This window comes from Gavialis gangeticus, unplaced genomic scaffold (genome assembly GCF_001723915.1).
Source record: "Gavialis gangeticus isolate Ggan-Ray unplaced genomic scaffold, GavGan_comp1, whole genome shotgun sequence".
NCBI classification, from domain to species: domain Eukaryota; kingdom Metazoa; phylum Chordata; order Crocodylia; family Gavialidae; genus Gavialis; species Gavialis gangeticus.
This window is the reverse complement of record NW_017729022.1, coordinates 136,035,974-136,056,020: the sequence shown is the minus strand read 5'-3', so window position 1 is coordinate 136,056,020 and position 20,047 is coordinate 136,035,974. Positions and strand designations below refer to the sequence as shown.

The window sequence follows — 20,047 nt, the reverse complement described above, 5'->3', positions numbered from 1 at the left end:
GGGGGGGGGGGCAAGCAGTAGAGGGGAAGCTGCCTAACCCCCACTGCCTCCACACCCCCTGCCCCACCTACCACCTGCCCCCACACTACTTTTCCTACCACCTACCCTCCCACCGCCTGCTCCCTTACAGCCCCTGCCACAGCCTGTCCCCTTGGTGGAGGGGGCACAACAAATTTAAGACAACTCTCCAATAATTAAATTCTATGCATGGAAAGCCATAACAAATTTATACGTTTTCCAGGTATAGAATCTAATCATTGGGGGGTTGTGTTAAATTCAGGTTCGCTTTGGATTTGGGTAAATACAGTAAGTAAACAAATTAAGCTCATTTCAAAATGCCAAAATATTTCACCTACCTCAAGCATTTTATTCATCTTCAGCAGCCTATTTTAATTGAAATATCTTCATTGTACTTCACTAACAAATTCCAACTTAAATGGGAGAGCAATTCATAACCCCATGGTCTCTGGTAGACATTGCATTTATGGTGCAGTTGAAGTGATTACTTAAGGATTAATCATATAAATGGCAGCATGCCACATGTTCAGCAAAGTGATGGCTTCATAAAATGGTAAACCAGCTACAAAGATATTACACAGATAATATAGAACATCTTCGTGCCTGGTTTGTATGGCATCTTACATTGAAAGTGTAGCATGCCCTCAAGTGACGTAACTAATCCAGCTATGTTGTGATGCTCAAAGTACTTCAGACTTTAATCACTTCTTTCTTTTTGATGGGAAACATCATTTTATCAAGAACTAAACTCTGAATGACTTCACTAGCACCCTCATATCATTAAGGTGGCAGTGCTCAGGGCACTGAAGTAGGAAAGATAATCTATCTAATATGGAAATTTCAAACCACTTAGTTTTGTTACTTACTTCTTTTTAATGGAAAACACCACTCAAGGCAAAAAGTTAACCCTTGATGCTCCAAGATGTGGATCTTAGTTCTCTTAAATTGCCTAGTCCAGACCATGTAAATAAGAAAATTCATTCAAATAATTTAGAAATTGCAACCTAGTTCTATCTCAGTGGCTGACTTATATTGCAATGGAATCCTTCTCCTATTTCCCAGACCACTCATGTGCCAAAGATCAGAACACTTTTGTATCAGATGTCAGACCAAATAAATGCTGAAACTCAGACCTTTGCCAAAGATCAGATTATTTAAGTGACATTCAGATAATTTATCTTTGCAAACTGTAGGTCATTTAAATGGCAATATATGAAAACTAGTTAAAACCAAAATCTCAGACCACTGAAATGGTGAAAATGTTAACAAGACCCACTCAAAATATTAGGATCCTATTTCACCTTTTAGGCATCTGAATGGATTTCAGAACTTAAGTGTGATCTAATTCCACTCTTCTCAAGTCCCTGACAAACCATTAGCTCATCTACTTTTATAATGTGCTGTTAAAAATAAGGCTAAGGACAAAAATGCACCAAAGAGGAGGAAGATGAATCTATCTTTTGCATTAATAGTTTTTCAGGGACTCAAGCAGGGTACAATAGTGTCATACTCAGGTGCATAAGTCCACTTAAGGTGCCTAATAGGCAGAACAGGATCTGGTCTTAGGGCGTTTATACACGTGCTCTCAGAGTGGAGGTGGGGCACTTTAATTAGAGCACCTTGTGTATCAATGTCCCTGCGCTTCAAAATGGTAGCAGGGGCACTTTCTCTGAAGCTCATTCATCAATCCATTCTATGAGCTTCAGAGAAAGTGCCCCCAGCACCATTATGAAGCACAGGGATACTGATACATGAGATGCAGGAGACTGCTGGACTGCAGTAATTCCCATGCTCCAGCAGACTCAATTAATCAAATCTGCTGACGTGCTGGAATTACAGCGCATTACAGCAGACTCCCTGCTCGTGTATAGGTGCCCTTAGGGTCTAGCTGTCACTTTAGGTCTAGCTGTCCAGTATTTAGATCCTCAAAAGCCTTGCTCAGATGCTGCTTAACTCTGGATATGCGTAAAGTTGCTAGGGCACAAGGACTAAATCCATAAAAGAACTTAGGCACTATAGGCCAAATGCTACTAGAGTCCATGAAAATCCATTAATGCATCTGTTTTCGTAACATGCTGTCATCTTACCCTTATGCCAAAAAAGTCACAAAGCTGTAGAGAAAAGAAGCATGCGTCCACTTTTTGTATTAATAGTTCTTCAGGGTCTTAAGCTGTATTTCCAGGTTAAAAAGGAAAATTTAGAATGTTCCAGGGTCAGTCTGCAGCTGAGCAGGAGATTTTTGGTTTGGAAATCTGGATCTCATTCTACCTAGGTCCCTTACTGGATCTGGTCTCTAACGCTCAGCTGGAGTCTCTGAGTACATGGATATAAAAAGCAGCTGGCATTAAGAGCACACAATTTCTCTCTCTCTTCCTCCAAACAAATGAAATAAGAATCCTTTGAATGAGTAAGGAGTGATATTAATGTGTTTTAGTCTATAGGTACCTTTACAGAAATGTAATTTGGATACTTAAAAATGTGCGTTTAAGCATGCAGTAAGAATATCCTGCAAATATCTTTTATAATGGATTACACTTACAGGTCATGGCTTTACTTTTAAAGTTTTTATTAGAGAAGCTGAAAGTTTCATCTCAGGACTGACAATAACATAATTATCTCTTTTCATTTAAGTTGTTTATAGAATATGTAGAATCAGTTTGTACAAGCATATACAACAACTCAATTGGTGCTTAGTATATTGAAATCAGTAATCTGATTTGATCTAAACTACCAGTTTTCCATGCAGTCTTCTTTTTATCGGCAGCATGGACAAATCCCAAGCAGAATGCTTACATGCACTGTTCTGCAATATAACTACAGCAAGCTTTGAGAACATGCAAATTAACACTGTAGCAAATTGGTTTTATATCTAACAGACATAAAAAGGTTATTCCTGATATGAAATTCTGAAAATCTGCATAAATATTTCTGTGTAAAATTAAATTAGTTATGTATTTTTATTTTACTAGAACTTGAAGTATCAAGAATGCCCACATAATTCATATACACATATATATATATATAAGTTTCATTATGCTAAAAGTCTGGTAATTGATCAAATAATATTCTGTGCCATACAATTAATCAGTATGTACTGGCTAGTAGAATGACTGTGGTCATACAGTAGGTGTTAAAGTCTTAGTTGGTGTTTGTATTACATGCAAACATACTTTTAGTAATTCTGTTTACTAATCTTACCACATGGCAACATTGATGTGATTTTCTACAATATTGTGATTCAAAGTGTATAAATATTCTTTACATTTTCACAGTTACAAACTTTTTGCCAATAGCCATTTAAACAATCTTTAAGTTACAATAAACTGTAATAGCTGGGACCTGCAGCAATAGGATCAAAATGAAATTTCTGCATCAACCATATATGATGTAAACTTTTCCTAAAGTGTCTAATATACAGTTCCTTCAGCCCTGGAGCACTGATTAGTTTTGGCACAAGAACAATTTATTCGCATCATGTTAACTATTTCAGCAACTTTTACAGGATATTGGCTTCTTACAAACACGATAGAATTGATATGGCACTTGCTAATGACTTAATTTGAAGGAGGAAATATCCTGTACAGTTACTGTTATACTAACAGCGAATTAATTCTGCTGATGAATTTGTGGAGAGCATATTTTCCAATATATGCAGTTTATTTTCAACTACTTACAGTCTGCTGCCTCAAAAATGTCTTTGTAGTAAAAAAAATCACCACAAGAGACTATATCCCTATGATAAAACTCATCTCCTTATCAACCTGATTAGGAAATATTTATTACGGTGATGGTCATTATCTAGCAATAAATCTAGGGACCGGTACTAGAAAGTTCTGAGCACTGCTGAGGAGATGCTGAGTATCTAGCTGTCAGTACCTGGTAGGATTGGATCTTAAATGACAAAATACCAGTCACGAGAATAAAAATGGTAAATACCATGTTGCATTGACTACAGTTCTGGTATCTTCTAACATGATGTTAAAATAACAACAACAACAAAATGGATGCTGGTTTTAAGGCCCTGATCTTGTCATTCCAATGCGGGCAAAATCCCACTGAAATGAATGGGAGCTTTTCCTCAGAAATAAGTGCGAAGACCTGGGCTTTAAAATGCTCTGTGCCTTTTTTTGGATAGTATTTTCCTTATCAAAGGAAACCAGAAAGGAAAATTTAACAACGGAAATCCATTATGATAAAAAGGAAATTCAAAACCTTAAGACTGGCTGTCTATGGCTACACATTGTTTTAAAAGAAGGGAAAAAGGGAAAAAAATCCTTTCTATCTTCCACAACGGAGCATTATTTTTGCTCTGGTATTTTAAGGTTGCTCAATTTTTTAAATTCAGTTTGCATGCTGGAGTTTCAGACTACTGTTGCTGGCCTGCGGTCCATCTCTGCTTCCAGCTTCACCATCTGCTGCATCTCCTTTGCCTGCAATGCAAAATAAATCACATTTTGTTCCATCATGAAGTACAGCTTGTACTTAAAATCAAGCAAGTCTTGAGGAGGACAGAATATCTCAATGGAACATACCTAGGGAGCAGTGGAGATACAGGTAATTGTTCTCCTCATTCTCAGAAAAACGTCTATGTATTTATCAAACAATTGTTATTTTCCTGTTTATGCTTAACAATAAGTAAATTACTTAACACCAAGGACATAATTCTTATCTTCTTTTAGGATTCCTGGGTCACTTTTCAAAGAAGCCCCATATTTTATGAAGAAAACCATACAGATTCTGATTGCATTGCCTGTGAACTTGCTCCGCATTTCAGAAAGTAGATATATATGCTGTCATTGCTGGCCAGGTTTTGGCAGGGGTCACTTACTAAGCTTCCAAAAGTGTTCAGTGAACTCAGTGTAGCTCTACCTGTGATCTGGACCAGTTTTCTTCTGGCCATTGAAAGACAATGACTGGTCAAACACATTACTGGATTCACTGCTGGCAGAGCTTGCTGACACCTTCCTTAAGGTGGCCCAGCCGACCTTTTTTTTTTTAAATCTTCTTCCAGCTTGCAGATATTACCCATTTCTCTTGGCTGATACCTCAGGATCAGACTACTACAATGTGAATTTACATGCGCCTATCCCTTGAATTCATCTGCAAACTGATGTTGGTGTACAATGCAGGTGCCCACTTATTATGTGAGGTACCTAACTATGAACGCTGGTCTCTTTTGGTTGCCTCTGGGTTTGCAGATTCACTTTAAGTTGTTATTTTTAACCTATCAAGCACCTTGGACCTTGCCTACTTAACAGTTTGCTCCCTCTCCACAGGTAGCAGTGCTGAGGTGGGGTGAAGAGGTTAGTTCAAAGGACCTTGAGGAAGCACCTTTCCTAATGCATTTTCCAGGACGGCCCTTCCATTTGGAACTCATTCATCAATCCAATCTAAAGTGGTCTGAATGTGCTGATAGTGAGGACATGCTAACCACTCCAGGTTGACAGCCTGGCTCCTATGTGCAGGGCATGGAGGCAGAGGCATTTTCAGTCATTATGCCTAGGGTAACTGAGGTTGATCTCATCTGTGCAGGGAGGAGAGGTCACTGGATTTGCTATACTTGAATACAAAACGCTGTAAAGGGACCTATTGTTTTGAGATGGTAAATGTCTTTAAATTGATAAATAAACTTCTACTCAGGGAGTTGCCTATTCTGTATATGCAAACGTATATGGGTCTAAAATAACATAAAAATGTAGATCTGAAACAGGAAAGAAGTGAGATGCATTTCCTTTTCAAAAGGTAAATGTGTATTTGCACAGGTGACACAGATGTACCTCTCTTAGAGAATTTAGCCTGTCTAAGAGAAAAGTAATATTCACTGTTACATTTTGTGAACTCAAGTAATTGTGATAACACCAAGGGCAAGTGAAACACATATAATGAAAAATAGAACCCTTGTTCCATTTAAATGAGTTAAATGTTTGAAATCAATGAAGAAATCATATTGAGATGAAAATATGGAAACATAATATTAACAAATGAATCAGTGTGAACAGCCTCTCCTGAAATGCCACTTGTATTTAGTGTGGGTATGAATTTGGCAACTGAAAATGAAATTCCGAATAAAATGAGAAATCTTTGTCATAGTTCCTAGTTGTTTCTAAGTGAGCGAAGTATCTGAACACCTTACAAGGACCGACAAGGTTCTTTGGGTGAATCTGATATCTTTTATTAGACCAACTTAAATAGTTGGAAAACAATTATTAAGCAAGCTTGTTTTCCAACTATTTAAGTTGGTCTAATAAAAGATATCAGATTCACCCAAAGAACCTTGTCTGCCTATGTCCTTAGACCAACACAGCTACAACCTACACCCCTGAACACCTTACAATGCATTTATCCTCCCAACACCCCTGAGAAATAGGTAAGTACTATTATCCCTATTGTACACATGAGGAATTAGGAGGTTAAAAGCTACATCCTGAAAAAGGAACCTAACCTAATTGCTGCCAAATAATCATTTAGGCACCCAAGCTGAAAAAAATCCTCAACACACTTCCTCAGATGCTGCCTAGCCATGGAGGTGGCTAATACTCCTTGGTGCCTAAGTTTTCACCAATAAAGTTTCCTAGGGTAGGAAGCATAAGAGTCTTGACAGAGCTGAAAAGTTAAGCGCTCCATAAGGAGTCACAAAAGAGCTATTCCTTCTAGTATGTGCTCAGAGTACACCTCCCAGATTGTCTCTCACAAAATACATATCCTGTTTCCTGCAGAAATGCTGCTATAAGAACACACATTTGGATGCAGGAAATCCACATTCAAATTCCTTCTGTACCTAAGGCTGCAGATGTCTCATTTGAGATGGTCCTGAGTGGCCCAGGTTTTAACCCAGATCAAAACACAAGCAGCAGACACTTACACATGCAGTCCTTCTAAGCTATATTGCTGCCCCCTCTGACAGGCTTGGCCCTAGCATGACTGGGCATGTCTACACATGCAATCAATGCTAGTTGGCTTTACTAAGTAGTACATTTACTGTGCAGTAAGTGCTTGCAACATGTCGATGGTGACACTACTGTACAATAGATTAGTCTACTGTGCAGTAAAGTGTCTCATGTAGACACAGCCACTAGCAAGTAACTTGAATGAGTTGGGACAGCACTGTGGTGGACTGAAGGAAGCATGCTTCATGGTTACTTGAAGTGGGACAAAGGACTTGTATGATGTAAGGATCCCAGAACCAAAAACTTTCTCCCAGGAGAATGCAATGTCTGTTTTAAACTCTAGGGGAACTTGAAGACTTGTCTTCAGTCTCCTTGGGGAGTGCTTTAAACACCAGGGTAAAAGGTTATTCTGTGACAGGCTTCTCTTAGGCTGAAAACAGAAGTTTGGTTTAATCCAGGGCTGATTAATCTGAGATTTGATTTGCATAAAAGCAGGCACAAGGACAGTCATTTACACACACGGCTTAAATGACAATTAACTTGACTTAGCCTTAATGGTTCCAAGGCAAAATGTGAATTTGGATACTTCACAGGTATTTAATGTACAACAATGGATTTGCCCTCCATACTGTCTGAAATTTGCTGAGGCAAAATGCTCAAATCTGAATCAAGTTGTCTGTTTTTAGCCCTAATGTCTTCCACTAACACTGTTTCACATTCATTGAGCCAAAGAGAATGGCTATATTGTCTAATGGTTTGAGCACTCATCTAAGGGGATGCCTGGGCACTATCCCTGAAATTTAATGAATATTTAAGTGTTTTACATTCATAGTAGAGCAGTCCGTGTCTCCGCTTTCCTTAGCTGAGATTGCTTGCGACTAAACTATAGAGTTAGGTTCATACACACTCTTTGTACTTATAACAACTTGATTATTTCATGTAAAGCTGCAATGGAAGAGAGTAAAACAATCCCACTCCTTAATATCCTGTAGTCTGAGATTTGGGTAGGGAAGTGTGGAATCTAGTACCCACAGACAGAGTAGGAATCTGCATCTGGGTCTCCTACATTTAGTAAAGAAGATTAGCTATTGGAATACTGGATAGCAGGGGATGAACACTATTGTGGGCCCTTCCTGGAGAGAAAGCATTGGTTTAGAAGTCTTGGGTGGCATTCTTTCCCCTTATTGGTCATCCAGTGACTAACAGGGAATGGGGGGAGAGAGAAAGCCTTTCCATATATTGCCCCTATTAGCTGAGTGGCTAGGTTATTAAACTAGGAAGCTGAGGACCTGAGTTGTAGGTTCCCTCACCCAGAGGAAATCTGACCCTGTCTCTCTGAGTTCCTAGAATGGCATTTTAACTTGTAACGACTGTGGAGTCAGTGCCTCATGTAGATGCAGCTCATGACACTTTGCCACGTGGTCAAAGTGCCTGGTTTTATCAATCTAAGGTCAGATTCAGCCAATGCATCCTCAAGTGAACACACAAACAGAATATTTAGAGATGAGCCTCTGTTTGAATTCATTAAGTCATGGACTCATAATGCAAGGTGCCAAGTGCCCTCGTCTTTGGTTAGATCTGGGGAAGAATAAAAACTATATACGTGCACCTAGAGAAAAAATACAGTTATTTTCTAGACATTCAAAAAAAATGAAGGCCTTGTTTTACATATCTATTTCTAAATAAATATAGATATAGTAAATGTGGTGAGATTAGGAGGTAACAGTAAATTATCGACTGTGGATTTAAGCAGTTTATTTATGCTGGGCAATACTGCACTACTGGTTGTTTAAACTTAAGGAAAATACTGGTTAAGACCTGGGATTAATATGGATTTCACACAAATGATGATTATAAGGAAGCTGTAAAAGAAGAGCTAAATAAATAGTACACTTAACATATTCTTTCTAATGTGCCTCTAAACTGAATTTTAAAGAGCTGGAAGCCTCTTTTCTCAGTCCCTAAAAAGCTATTTCTAGCTGTCTATTCTATTTCTAGCTATTTTTAGTTTGGCATCAGTTCTATTATTGTTACATTAATATATGTAGAAAATCTGGCTTTATCAGCACTAGCAGTTAGTCAGATGTGAGTCAACACTAAAATACTTCCCTTAATCAGTAGATGCGTCTTACAGACCATGAGAATTTCAAGCATAATTACCAATAATATAAAATAGAAATGAGTCTTTTAAGGTTTCCTATCCAACTTGCTCCGTGATGTCTGAGATGTGAAAGCATAAAATTCTGTTACTTTAATGTCAAACTCAAATACTGATTGTATGTAAATATTATTAACATCACATTCACTGTGTTAGTGGTACTTCCCAGGAGTTGCATTTACAAGGAAGTCTCCAATGATAGTGATTTAATTTAGAAGGAAAGCACACTGAAATAATAGCTTGCTTATTATAGATCAATCCTACCTTGTGTTTGAGACACTGCATGACAGGATTTCAAAAGCTGTTTGTACAAAAATAATAATGTCAAAATAGGGTAATACAACAGGACATAAATAAAATGAATGAAAACTGAAGTGAGATTGAAAAATTAATGCAAGAAAAGTATACATAAAACAAATCAATTTTAGTTCATAACAATTTATGTTGAAGTATGTTTCTACTCATAACTGCTGTTTTGAGGTATCTCGACCTGTTTGATAAGAAAGGGATATTTAAGAGATCAAAAAGTTTGTTACACAAACTACTACTTTGTTGTCAATTCAGTTGACCAGAACACCTATGATTTTTAACCAAGTTTTAGTGCTCTGGGTCTGATTCTGCTCTTGCTCATATTAGTGTACATCATGAATGAATCCACTGGAGTCAGAGTTATGCTAGAGGGAAATGTGTGGCATTAGTATGCGTTTCAGAGCTGTTTATAAGAAACAAAGCAGCACTCACTTTGATCAATTCCAAGCAAAACAACTAACAACAATGCAACTGTAGAGTTGAAAAATCAAGTACTCAAAAGTAAGGAATGGTAGAATTTAGGTTAAAAGCTCAGCCCTAACTGTGCTGTCTTGGAATGGTGTTTTTGGCCAGAGGCAAAGCCTCTTGGGCTAGAGACAGGCATTCAAAAAGCCTGAGCCTGAATTGATTCAATCTTTGTAGGTTAGTCTAACCTGCAGAGATTGAACCAATTTGCAAGTAGACATCACTTTCGATTCAGAAAATGCAGGCGCATGCCTGCAGTAACTCAGGCTAGAAGCCAGGGGGCGCTAGAGCAAGCCCTCCCTTCCCTTCCACAATGCTAAGCAAAGAGGGGGTTGTAGCCAGGCCCTGGCAGGACGTTATGATTAGGGAGGGGTTTAAACCTCCACCCTGACCTGCACAGTCCTCAGCCGGGGTGTGCCTGGCGTGGGAGGGGGAAGCAGTCCTTGCCAGGCTTTTCCCCCTCCCCACTTGCTGCTTAAGGGGCAGGGAGTGTTGTCAACCCACAGCTAGCACTCCGAGACAAAGGGCAGGTGAGGAGGGAGGGCAGCTTGTGTGAACTGCATGCATCTTTTGATGATACTGAGTATTTCAATCTCCCTCTCCCTGCTTCTTCATACTGTGTGCAGCAAGCTGACAGGCACTGCATTCATTGCAAACCAGGTCATTTCCCACACCTCTCTCTGTCCCATTGAACACTGACAGCAAGCCAGCAGCCAGTAGCTTATCAGAACACAAAACTTATCAGCTCATCAAGAGAACAACGGCTCTCTCTCATTAGTTCAATCTTCTTAAACAGCTTGTTGCAAAGCATTTTTAAGGAAGAACACTAGACATTACCAGCTGACCTGTTGATTAACTCCCAAAAAGCCCTAAGCAGACACACTCACATAGGGATCTCTCAGCATTAGCTAGCATGGGAGTGGTGTGACCCTGATCAGATGCTGGCTGGAGTCTGTGTTGTTGGGGTCTGTGCTGTGGGAGAGGGGGGATCCCTGCTCAAGCAGACAAGTGGCAAAGGGGGGAGGGCCAAGAGGGAAGCCAGGCAGATGCTGCTGTCTCCCAGCTGCAGTCTACACCTCCTTCTCAGCCAGCCAGAGCTCTGGCTAGGGAGCAGAGGGGTGGGGCCAGCCCTGATCTCTGCAGCAGACAGCTCAGCCCGGCCCAGCCCAGCTCAGGGCGGAAAAGCATGCTGGGATGATGGGAAACTCTGATTTAACTTAAACCAGAAAGGGGTCTGGGACAGAAATTCTATAAACTGGTTTGACCCAAATCAGTTAAGTCTGATACTACATTCAATCAGATTTATCTTAAATTAGTTTTGGCCATTTTGAAACTGGCTTATGTGCACTGAACTTATGTTCTGTTTCATGTTTAAACCAGTTTCTGATCACTTAAACTGGTTTATGTGTAACTTCTGTCCCTAGCCCTGAAGTTAATAAACTCCCACTGATCACAGTGGACTCTGGATCAGCCCCACAGTATCTTTAGATCACTATACACTATTTGCCAACTAGTACAATTTATGTAACATTGGATTATGGTCAGACTGCAGAAGAGCTACTGCAGCTTGATTATCTATTTTTCTCAATGTATGCATTCTCTGCCTTGCCATTGTGTGGGTATGCTGGACATGGCAAGAGTTGGATGTTAATTTGTGCTGGTAAGGACAAGAGACATGTAGGGCAGAAACTCTTGTGGAGGAATTTAAAGACCGAAGGATACAATATTGGAAGACTGCTAGAGATTCCTCCTGTTGGCCAAAAAGTAGGTGAAGCTGGTTGACATGGGGTTGGTATGTTGAGGTGTGCTCAGTGGCATGCAAATGAAGCATACCAGCTGCTGGAGATCCTATCAAGCCACAGTTAAAATTTTAGGCTGCCATCCTCCATTGGAAAAGCTTGAAAGAGGACAGGGAGGAGCTCAGGGGACACAGGACTCTCTGCTGGCAATAGAAACATGTGAATGACACCACTCTTGGGTTGCTGCACCATGAAGTATGTGATTTCTGAAACTGAACTGAAATCTCAGAAAATAAATTCCTAACTCTTGAAGGTGACAGCAGTTAAATGCAACCTGTCTTCTCTCTCACCTTGCTCAGTTTGTGCTTCTGCAGTACAGCCTTGAGTATCTTCACTGCTGGCATTCATACTATACATCAGTTTGGGTGATAATTATGGATGTGCTGGTTCCTTCTTTCACCACGGAAACCATTAAGGATGAGATCTGATTTTTCCTTTCCCAGATGAGTAGGTGGCTAGGTTTTTTAAAAGTTGTTTGTTTTCCACCAGTGGAAGGTAATGGAGTATTGTGTAATTTTAGTAATAGGTTAGACAAGGATTTGGGAGTGTTTGAATACGGAGAATCCTGCCTTGGGTAGGGGGTTGGACTAGATGACCTTCAGAAGTCCTTTCCAGCCCTGCTTTTCTATGATTCTATAATTTCACTTAAGGGATGGATAGCAATCTGGCATAAAACCCTACATACTAAAATGGAATCCAAATATTTTCTGACAGTCTGAGTGTTTTTGCAATCAGGAAAGGAAACAGAAGTGCCAAAGCACTGAAACAGACTTTTTCTGAGATATTTTCTACGGGAACTCAAAAGGGATGTGCAGGAATTCTGGGAGATGTCCTTCCAGACAATCGTTGGATGATTAGATGAGCCATACCTGAATTCCATGCTAATTGAAGTCCTTCCAACCTTATATTTCAACTTCAAAACAGATGGCTGCCTCCAAAAAAGGGTTATTTATCTAATTTCAATAATAACTTCCATTCAAAAGAACTAGAGTGGAACTTGGTGATTGTTTTTACTGTTTTAGATCATGTTTCTTTCAAGCCCTTTAAATAAAATACCTGCTCGTTCTGCTTTTCCAGAATTTCTAGATGCTCAAGCTGAACCTTTTTCAGTTGATCCATTTCTTTTGACTGCTTCATTGCCAGCTATATGGAAGATAAGATAATACAGGTGAAATGTAACATGATTTTTTAAAACAAAACAGACGCATAGTTTTCAAAACTATTACGTATTAGATGGTGGCCTGAGACTTCCACAAAACTTTGGATTGAGGCACAGCCCATGATCCTGGCTGTTTACAATTTAATAAGTCTAAAATATACACAACAGCACACTGCTTTAATGTAAAAATCTGCTGTATAGGTGTAACATACTTTGCACATGTTTTAAAAAAAAATTAAGTTCTGTTTAAATGTATGCACTACAATAAAGTAATGATACACAACCCTTCTTACAGAGGCACTTCTCAACTCAGGTAAATAAAAGGGTGAGCAAATGTTGGTATGAAGCACTCAATAACTACAGTTAGGAGTTCAGACATAAACCCTGTGTCAGCTTAGGATGTGGAGAGACCTTGGAATCCAGTTTGAAAATGACTTGAGTCTCTAGCTCTCCAAGCCTGTAGCAATCAAGAATGACACTGCAAGAAAGTAACTAAGGGGAAAATGAACTAAAATCTCTTTGCAAAGGCTGAGGGTAAGTTATGCAAACAGCAAGGTTTCTATCCTAGTATCACATATCCACCAGGTTCTGGTTCCTGATCAAAAATATACTTACCCGCTTCCTTTCCTCCAGGAACTTTTTTGTGTTGCTGCTGTTCAATTCCCTTACTCGCCTAAAAAAAAAATATTTTGTCCATGAAGACTTATTAAAAACCATACATAATAAATCCAAGTCAAGAATAAGGAGCTCAGTCACTTGAAGGCTTATTCTACTACATTTATGACCTGCCTTGAACTGCAGGTAGCAACTGAAGAGCACTACTCTGACTCCAGGTTTTTACATACTACGTTGATATTTCTGGATATTTTGGATGCTATGACTATGGAGGTTGGAAACAAGAGACCAAGATTGTTGTGAGCTCACTTTTCTCTGATCCTGACTGTAGACTGACCCATTTAATTTTGGAATTTGTTTTATTAATCAGTGTAATTTCCCATTGTACACTGCTTCTTAAAAGTGTTGTTCTATAATCTTTTGTATTTACCATCTCCTAAAAGCACATTCTGAAATGATTAAAAATTATTCTTGTTATCAAAAATAGAAAGATATTTTAAACAATGCTATAAAGTGTCCTTGTAGTTGTCACATGAAAACTATGTTAGTAATATTTACATATAATATGTATTTGTGAAAGGCCTTTTATAGCAAGAATCCTAAGGTGCTGTAATTCCAAGGATGGAATTGGACCAACTGCAAAAGTTTAAAAGATAGTAGTGTCTTCCATCCTGGTTTTAAGCCTAGGCACATAATAAGTATTCTGAATATCATTACTATACGGGTTATATAAACTTGGGCCAGGATCATCACCCAGGGCTCTGGCAACTGCTGTCTCCACTCTATGCAGGAAATCTGTAAAGCTCCAACTGAGTTCACTCAGTGGGAACAAGTTCAAGCCATCAAGCCAAAATAGACCAATATAGGAGGGAATATAAGGAGAAAATGTTCAACTAGATGGCAAGTCCAAAGCCCCTTGCCACCTTTCCCTTGAAACCTCCCTTGTCACCTTTCTTCCCCACACAGGCCTCTCTGTTACTAACCTCACTCCTATTATCCTGTGGTCCACTTCACATCCACGTCATTAGTGGACAGGAGGGAAAAGCAACAGTGGGTGTCTCCACACATGCAATTAATGTGAATCAATAAACTCTGGAGCAGTTTGAGCCTAAGTAAACTACCCCTGGGCACAACGTCTACACATGTGCCCAGGACAGCAGCAATTTGAGCCAGGGCACAGCAAGCCCGGGCTGGCAGGGGACAAAAGGGGTCAGCCCTTGGCTCCAGGTGGTGGCATCAGGCCGCAGAGGGGCTGGCTGGGGCATGAGGGTGCTGAAAGTGTGGAGCTGTGTGGCAGGAGCCTGACCCACAGCTGACTGGAGTGACCAGGTACAATTTATGTCCGCAGTCAGGATCTACATGTGAATTTAAATCACAGTAAATTACCCTGGCATAAGATAGTACTGTCCCCAGCAGTACTATCTTACTACAGTGTAAATTAGTCTACTGCGGCCAAATGCTGTCGGATGTGTAGATGGTGACGTTTTACTCCACAGTTAATTAGGCTACTCCACAGTAAAGTGCATGTGTAGATGCAACCAGTATGTCCTTCTAGTGGATCAACTTCCCTTTCCTCTCCTGCTCTTCTGATCTCGAGATTAATGCCAATCCACATCCAAATCTCAGCACTGCTTTTTTCAGTACACTTCTAATACTATGGAAAAAGATCTGAAGTAAGATATACTGCACAACATTTTAAGGAGAAAATGGGCCAGCGTGTAAAACTAAGGCCTTATGACTAGAAACACTTCAACAAATGTCTATCTCAATCCATGTGAGTAGCCGCATTGCAATCAGCGGCACTACTCACAAGTCTAAATTTCAGCCCCTGTCACTTTCCAAGATCATGACATGAATTAAAATAAAAAAGAAATAACACTTATCTAGAACAACCATCTAATACATTCAGTATAACAACTGGGCAGAAACATAAGCCATTTTCCACACAGAACATACCTTAAACAGTGTGGGCACCCAGCAGTCAAAGACATATCGTCTCACAGAGACTGAACTGACACTTACCTCTCTCTTTCAGCTTTATTTTTGATAGATTTATCTTGACTTATGGCTTTGCTGTTTTCCATAGAAATTTTGGCTTGGTTGGCACGCATGTCCTTGCTTTCCCTAGGTAAAACCAAACAGAATCATTATAAACTGAATTGTGATCATTAATGGTTGTTAGTTTCTTGATTCTTAGGGCTCATGTCTCTCTGGTATTAAAGTGTAAAGAACATGCTATACAAAAATTATCTTCTTCCAATTAGACTGTAAGTTGTTTGAATGTGTAGTTAGCAATCTTGCATAGTCCTAGAGAACATAATTTGAATAGTTTTAAGCATTTTTACACTTTGAATAAAATAGACTATAAAAAAAACACAGCCTTGTCTCTACAGCATATAACATTTGACTGAATAGGAGCTATTATCAGCAATTTGGGAAATGTGACTTGCCTTTTAAAACTTCACAATACATTACAAAAACTCTCTGTTGAGAATATGACTAATGTGAAAAATATTAACCCATGCTCATCTTGGCATATCCGACTGCATTAGTTTTGTGGTTTGGAACTGTAGCTTCATTTAGCATTGGACTAAGTTACAGAAAACACATAATGACTACAGCAGCATACATGACAAAAACTGACATGAAAAAGTGGTCATCATTCAAATAACTTTTCTCACACTGAGGTTGATGGGAATCTTGTTAGTGGGCCAGTGCAGAGGAGTTTTGAAATACCCGCCTAGATCTTCAAGCCTCCTATTCCACCCATAGAAGACAAAGACTACCTGTAGTTGCTACATTTTAATTTGTCTGCTTTAATAGTAACTAATATTTATATTGTGGTTAACACCCCCCCACAAAAGGTTCAATCAGAGATTGGTTGTGTACAAGCCAGTTAAAACTCCTCCTCTCCAAAGTTTATAATTCAATCTTTAATAGTTCTAATTCACTCAAGGATTTCTTTGCTTTTCTCTAATGCCTCCAACTGGAGCATTTCAAAGCACTGCAAACAAAAACCAATTAAGTTTTCCACTACCTCAGAACGGTAAGCACTTTTCTCCTCATGAATTGTACAAGGAGCCTGGGCACCTAACACAGAGTTCTGGATTTCACCCTGGGTGGGGTGGGGAGGCACACCTGGAAGTTAAACATCACAGCACTCAGAGCTGTTGTGCCCAGGTTCCTCCCCAGATGTAGCCCTTAGTACAGCAGCAATGAAAATGATTATATGTTATTAACTAATTTAATTATTTTGAACAGCACAGAAAAAGAAGAGTACTGTATTTACTCAAATCCAAGTCAAGGTTTCCCCCTCCTCCATTTAACATGAGGGAAAAAGCCCTTTGTCTTGGATTTAAGTACAGGCAGGATGGATGCAGGCAGCAAAGTGGCCTACTACTTACCCTGACTCCAGCAGGGTCTCAGGATATGGAGCATGTGGTTGCTCCAGCCTGCTAACAGTTGTTATGGCAGTGGCAGTGGACCTTGGACTGGAGCTACTGGAGTCATGCTGGAGTTGGACAGTAAGTGCTGGGGTCGGGGAGGTGAAGGCAGGTGGGAGGGCAGACAGGGGGCCAGAAACTAGGGAGGCATACAGCAGAGGGGCAGGCACTGGGAATGGCACAGGTGCTGGAGCACAGACAGTAGCAGGAAGGGGGCAGACAGCGGGGGTGAGGTAAGTGGTAGGGGTGAAAAGGGCAGGGCTGTGACTGATTGACCACCCCCCTTCCCCCACCTGCCCTCCTGCCAATGCTTTCAATGCTTTCCCTGCTGCAGTAATGGGGGGATGACAAGTTCAAGACAACCCTCCAATAATTAGATTCTATACATGGGAAATTGTAACAAATTAATATTTTTTCTATGCAGGGAATCTGATTACTGGGGGGTCATCTTAAATTCAGAGTTGTCCCGGTTTGCGTAAGTATGGTATGTTTTTAGATTCATAGACATCAGGGGCTGGATGGGACCTTACAAGATCATTGAGTCCAGGCCCCCTGCCATAGGCAGGAAGTCTGCTGGGGTCAAATGATTCCATTAAATCCAATTATATGTTATGCCACTTAGTGGCACTTGGTGCTTTCTAAATAGCATTTCTCCACCTGGGGCTGCTGCTGATTCCTTGTATTAAGAATACACTTGCTTTTCTCTGAATCATTACCAACAAGTTAGTATGCCTTGCATGCATTTTGATCATAATGGCTTTCCAGTTCCTGAAGTGCTCAAACTATCTAATTCACCTTGAGCCAGAGGCTGCTGAGTTTCTGGGAACAATTAAAATTCTCCTCTATCCAGAAGCTGGGTGACAAGCAGGGATCCTGGTTTTCTCTGATATTAAAAAAATCAAAATGGAACACCACTAATATATAGATATTATTATGTGTGTGTGTGTGTGTGTGTGTGTGTATAGATATATATATATATGTTTCTTTTTGATCACAGTAAAATGTGGATTTGTGGTTACCGTTTTTTAATCTGAAAATTGGGGATTTTTTTTAATCAAAGAAAACCAGGATCCCTGTGATTCAGTGGCCATCTTCAGATTATTGTTATTAACATTTTTGTTGTCTGCTTTTATCCTCTGAATACAAGCTTGAGCTGTAACTGCTTTTCCTAAGAGACAGAGTGGGAAACTATCTATTCTACAGAATAGCTACATCATTTCACATTACTGATCTTCCTACAACCATTCTGTAAACTGTCCAGAGAGCCATGCAGCATCAGCTTTATTGCTCCAGTTAATGGACAGAGAAGCTGAGAAAATAGAATTTTTTAGAGTATTGTCAATAACCCATTCCTTTCTCAAGTCAGTCCTTTATTTCCCTGTGGCTTGCCAAGTGGACTTCAAGGTTTGTGCACATATCTTCTACAAAACAGTTACAAATGATGAATGTGAAGCTCTTCTGGGAACTATTATCAATATTTCATATTCAAAAACCTTCCAGATATCCATAGGCCTAACATGATTTTAAATTTGTCTAATGGAAAAAATTCTATAATTTACATAGTAGGTGGTTGGATAAAAATCCCTGTATAAGAGAAAGCAATAACTAACTGAAAGGATTTTGAAGGTGGTTACTGATTGGGATGGCACAGAATGAACATTTAATGCCTATCAATGAACAATAATCAAGGCACAGTACTCAGTACGTCTGAAAAAAATCGTATCAACACTTAGAACATTATGGTACATATTTAAATAATTTAAATGAAACCCCGTATTAAAAACCTTTTTATAAATACAACCCAGAGCCTTTTAAAAAATATAACAATGAAAACATTTTAAGGGTAAAGATAAGAACCATTAGAAAAAGCTGAAGAAAGCAAATTTCTTTCTGTCTAGATGACATTTTTCATGGTTGAAAAAACATCTGATCACAGTGATATTTTTGGCTTAATACAAATATGAGAACAAGTAAAGTAGGTGCAGAAATGGAAGTAAAGACAATTTCAACAGAAATTAGGAATGAAAAAAAAAGGAACTAGACATTCATACAATGGATCAGAAATCATTACAATGAATCACAAAACCTAAAGAAGAGGAGCAAGATTTTTGAGAGCCAAGTAATTGTAGTTTTCCTGTGCTGTTATAGCCCAGGCATAAATTTAAAGTATCTCAGGTGTTGCCTTGGTTAGGATATTTTAAATAATGTTTTTGTAATGCATTTCATAATACTTTGAATGCTATTAGATGAATATATATTGCAAGACAGTTGACTATATGGGCTAATTCAGAAGTAATATATTGAACGAGCCCTGTAGAATATTTCATGGAGACAATTTGATACTGAATAAAAGACATGAATCTCACCCATGACGTTAACATTACATGCTGCTGAGCTTAGCGATTTTAAGAAAGAAAGAATTTCATTCAGCTTCTTTAGATGTGAAGTTATTTAAGTTTTTTGGGCTTCTTACCAGAAAACCACCTAGCATTTAACAATGACAGTAAATCTATATGGTTGTGGACAGCCTCATATCACAGCCTGTGGAATGAGATAATTCCTCCTCTCTTTTTTTCGTATGTGTAACAATTAGGGCTGTGTGAAACTTCAGCAGCCGATTCGATTCAGAAGAGATTTGGCCCGATTTGGTAACCGAATCTCCGAATCCAAATCAAATTGGGAGACCTATTAAAAGATCTGAATCAACCTGGAAGCCTCTGAATCGATTCAGAAAATATTCGGAAGGCAGACATGCAGGAAACAGAAACTCAGAAGAGAGGAGAGAAGGTGGGAAAGACTGCTCTGATATTGACATCTGTAGCTGGCCAGTGAGTGTGATCATTCCCCGAGGTCCCTTTCAATCGCAGTGCTCTGGGGCAGGCACGTAGAAACAACATATAATGCTGTGTCTGAAGTGATCTGTGCCTGTTTTGAGCTCTCTCTCTTGGACCAGCAGCGTCTCAAAGGCTCTGGCTTGCTATAGTCTCTTGGTAGCTACTAGTCTTATTCTGTGTTTTTCCTGACTGTTATCATGGTGCACTGCAGGAAAGCACAACATATATTACAGATGCATACAAATTTTGCAGCACACCAAGCCTTATGAAGCCTGCTGGAAAGGCAGGTGCCAGGTCTTTTGGCAGGAGAGGAAGAGGCGCAGAGGGAGAGCTGCAAGTTCCACCCCCCCCCCCCCCCCC

The 20,047-nt window shown here is 39.5% G+C and overlaps 1 protein-coding gene across 4 annotated transcripts in view; it reads right to left on the bottom strand.

Annotated features, from left to right (window-relative positions):
• Positions 1-2,565: 2,565 nt before the first annotated feature.
• The window catches only part of PLCB4 (phospholipase C beta 4), a 448,565-nt gene continuing 431,083 nt past the window's right edge, over positions 2,566-20,047 (bottom strand). For 3 of the 4 annotated variants that reach the window (XM_019516221.1, XM_019516224.1, XM_019516222.1), the window contains 5 exons: positions 15,433-15,534; positions 13,411-13,468; positions 12,693-12,779; positions 9,328-9,364; positions 2,566-4,448 (listed from right to left, as the gene is read on the bottom strand). In XM_019516221.1, the coding sequence (XP_019371766.1) occupies positions 4,360-4,448; positions 9,328-9,364; positions 12,693-12,779; positions 13,411-13,468; positions 15,433-15,534 (373 nt within the window). In that variant the 3' untranslated portion in view covers positions 2,566-4,359. The remainder of the gene's footprint in view (positions 4,449-9,327; positions 9,365-12,692; positions 12,780-13,410; positions 13,469-15,432; positions 15,535-20,047) is intronic. The other variant, XM_019516223.1, reaches the window with a different exon arrangement.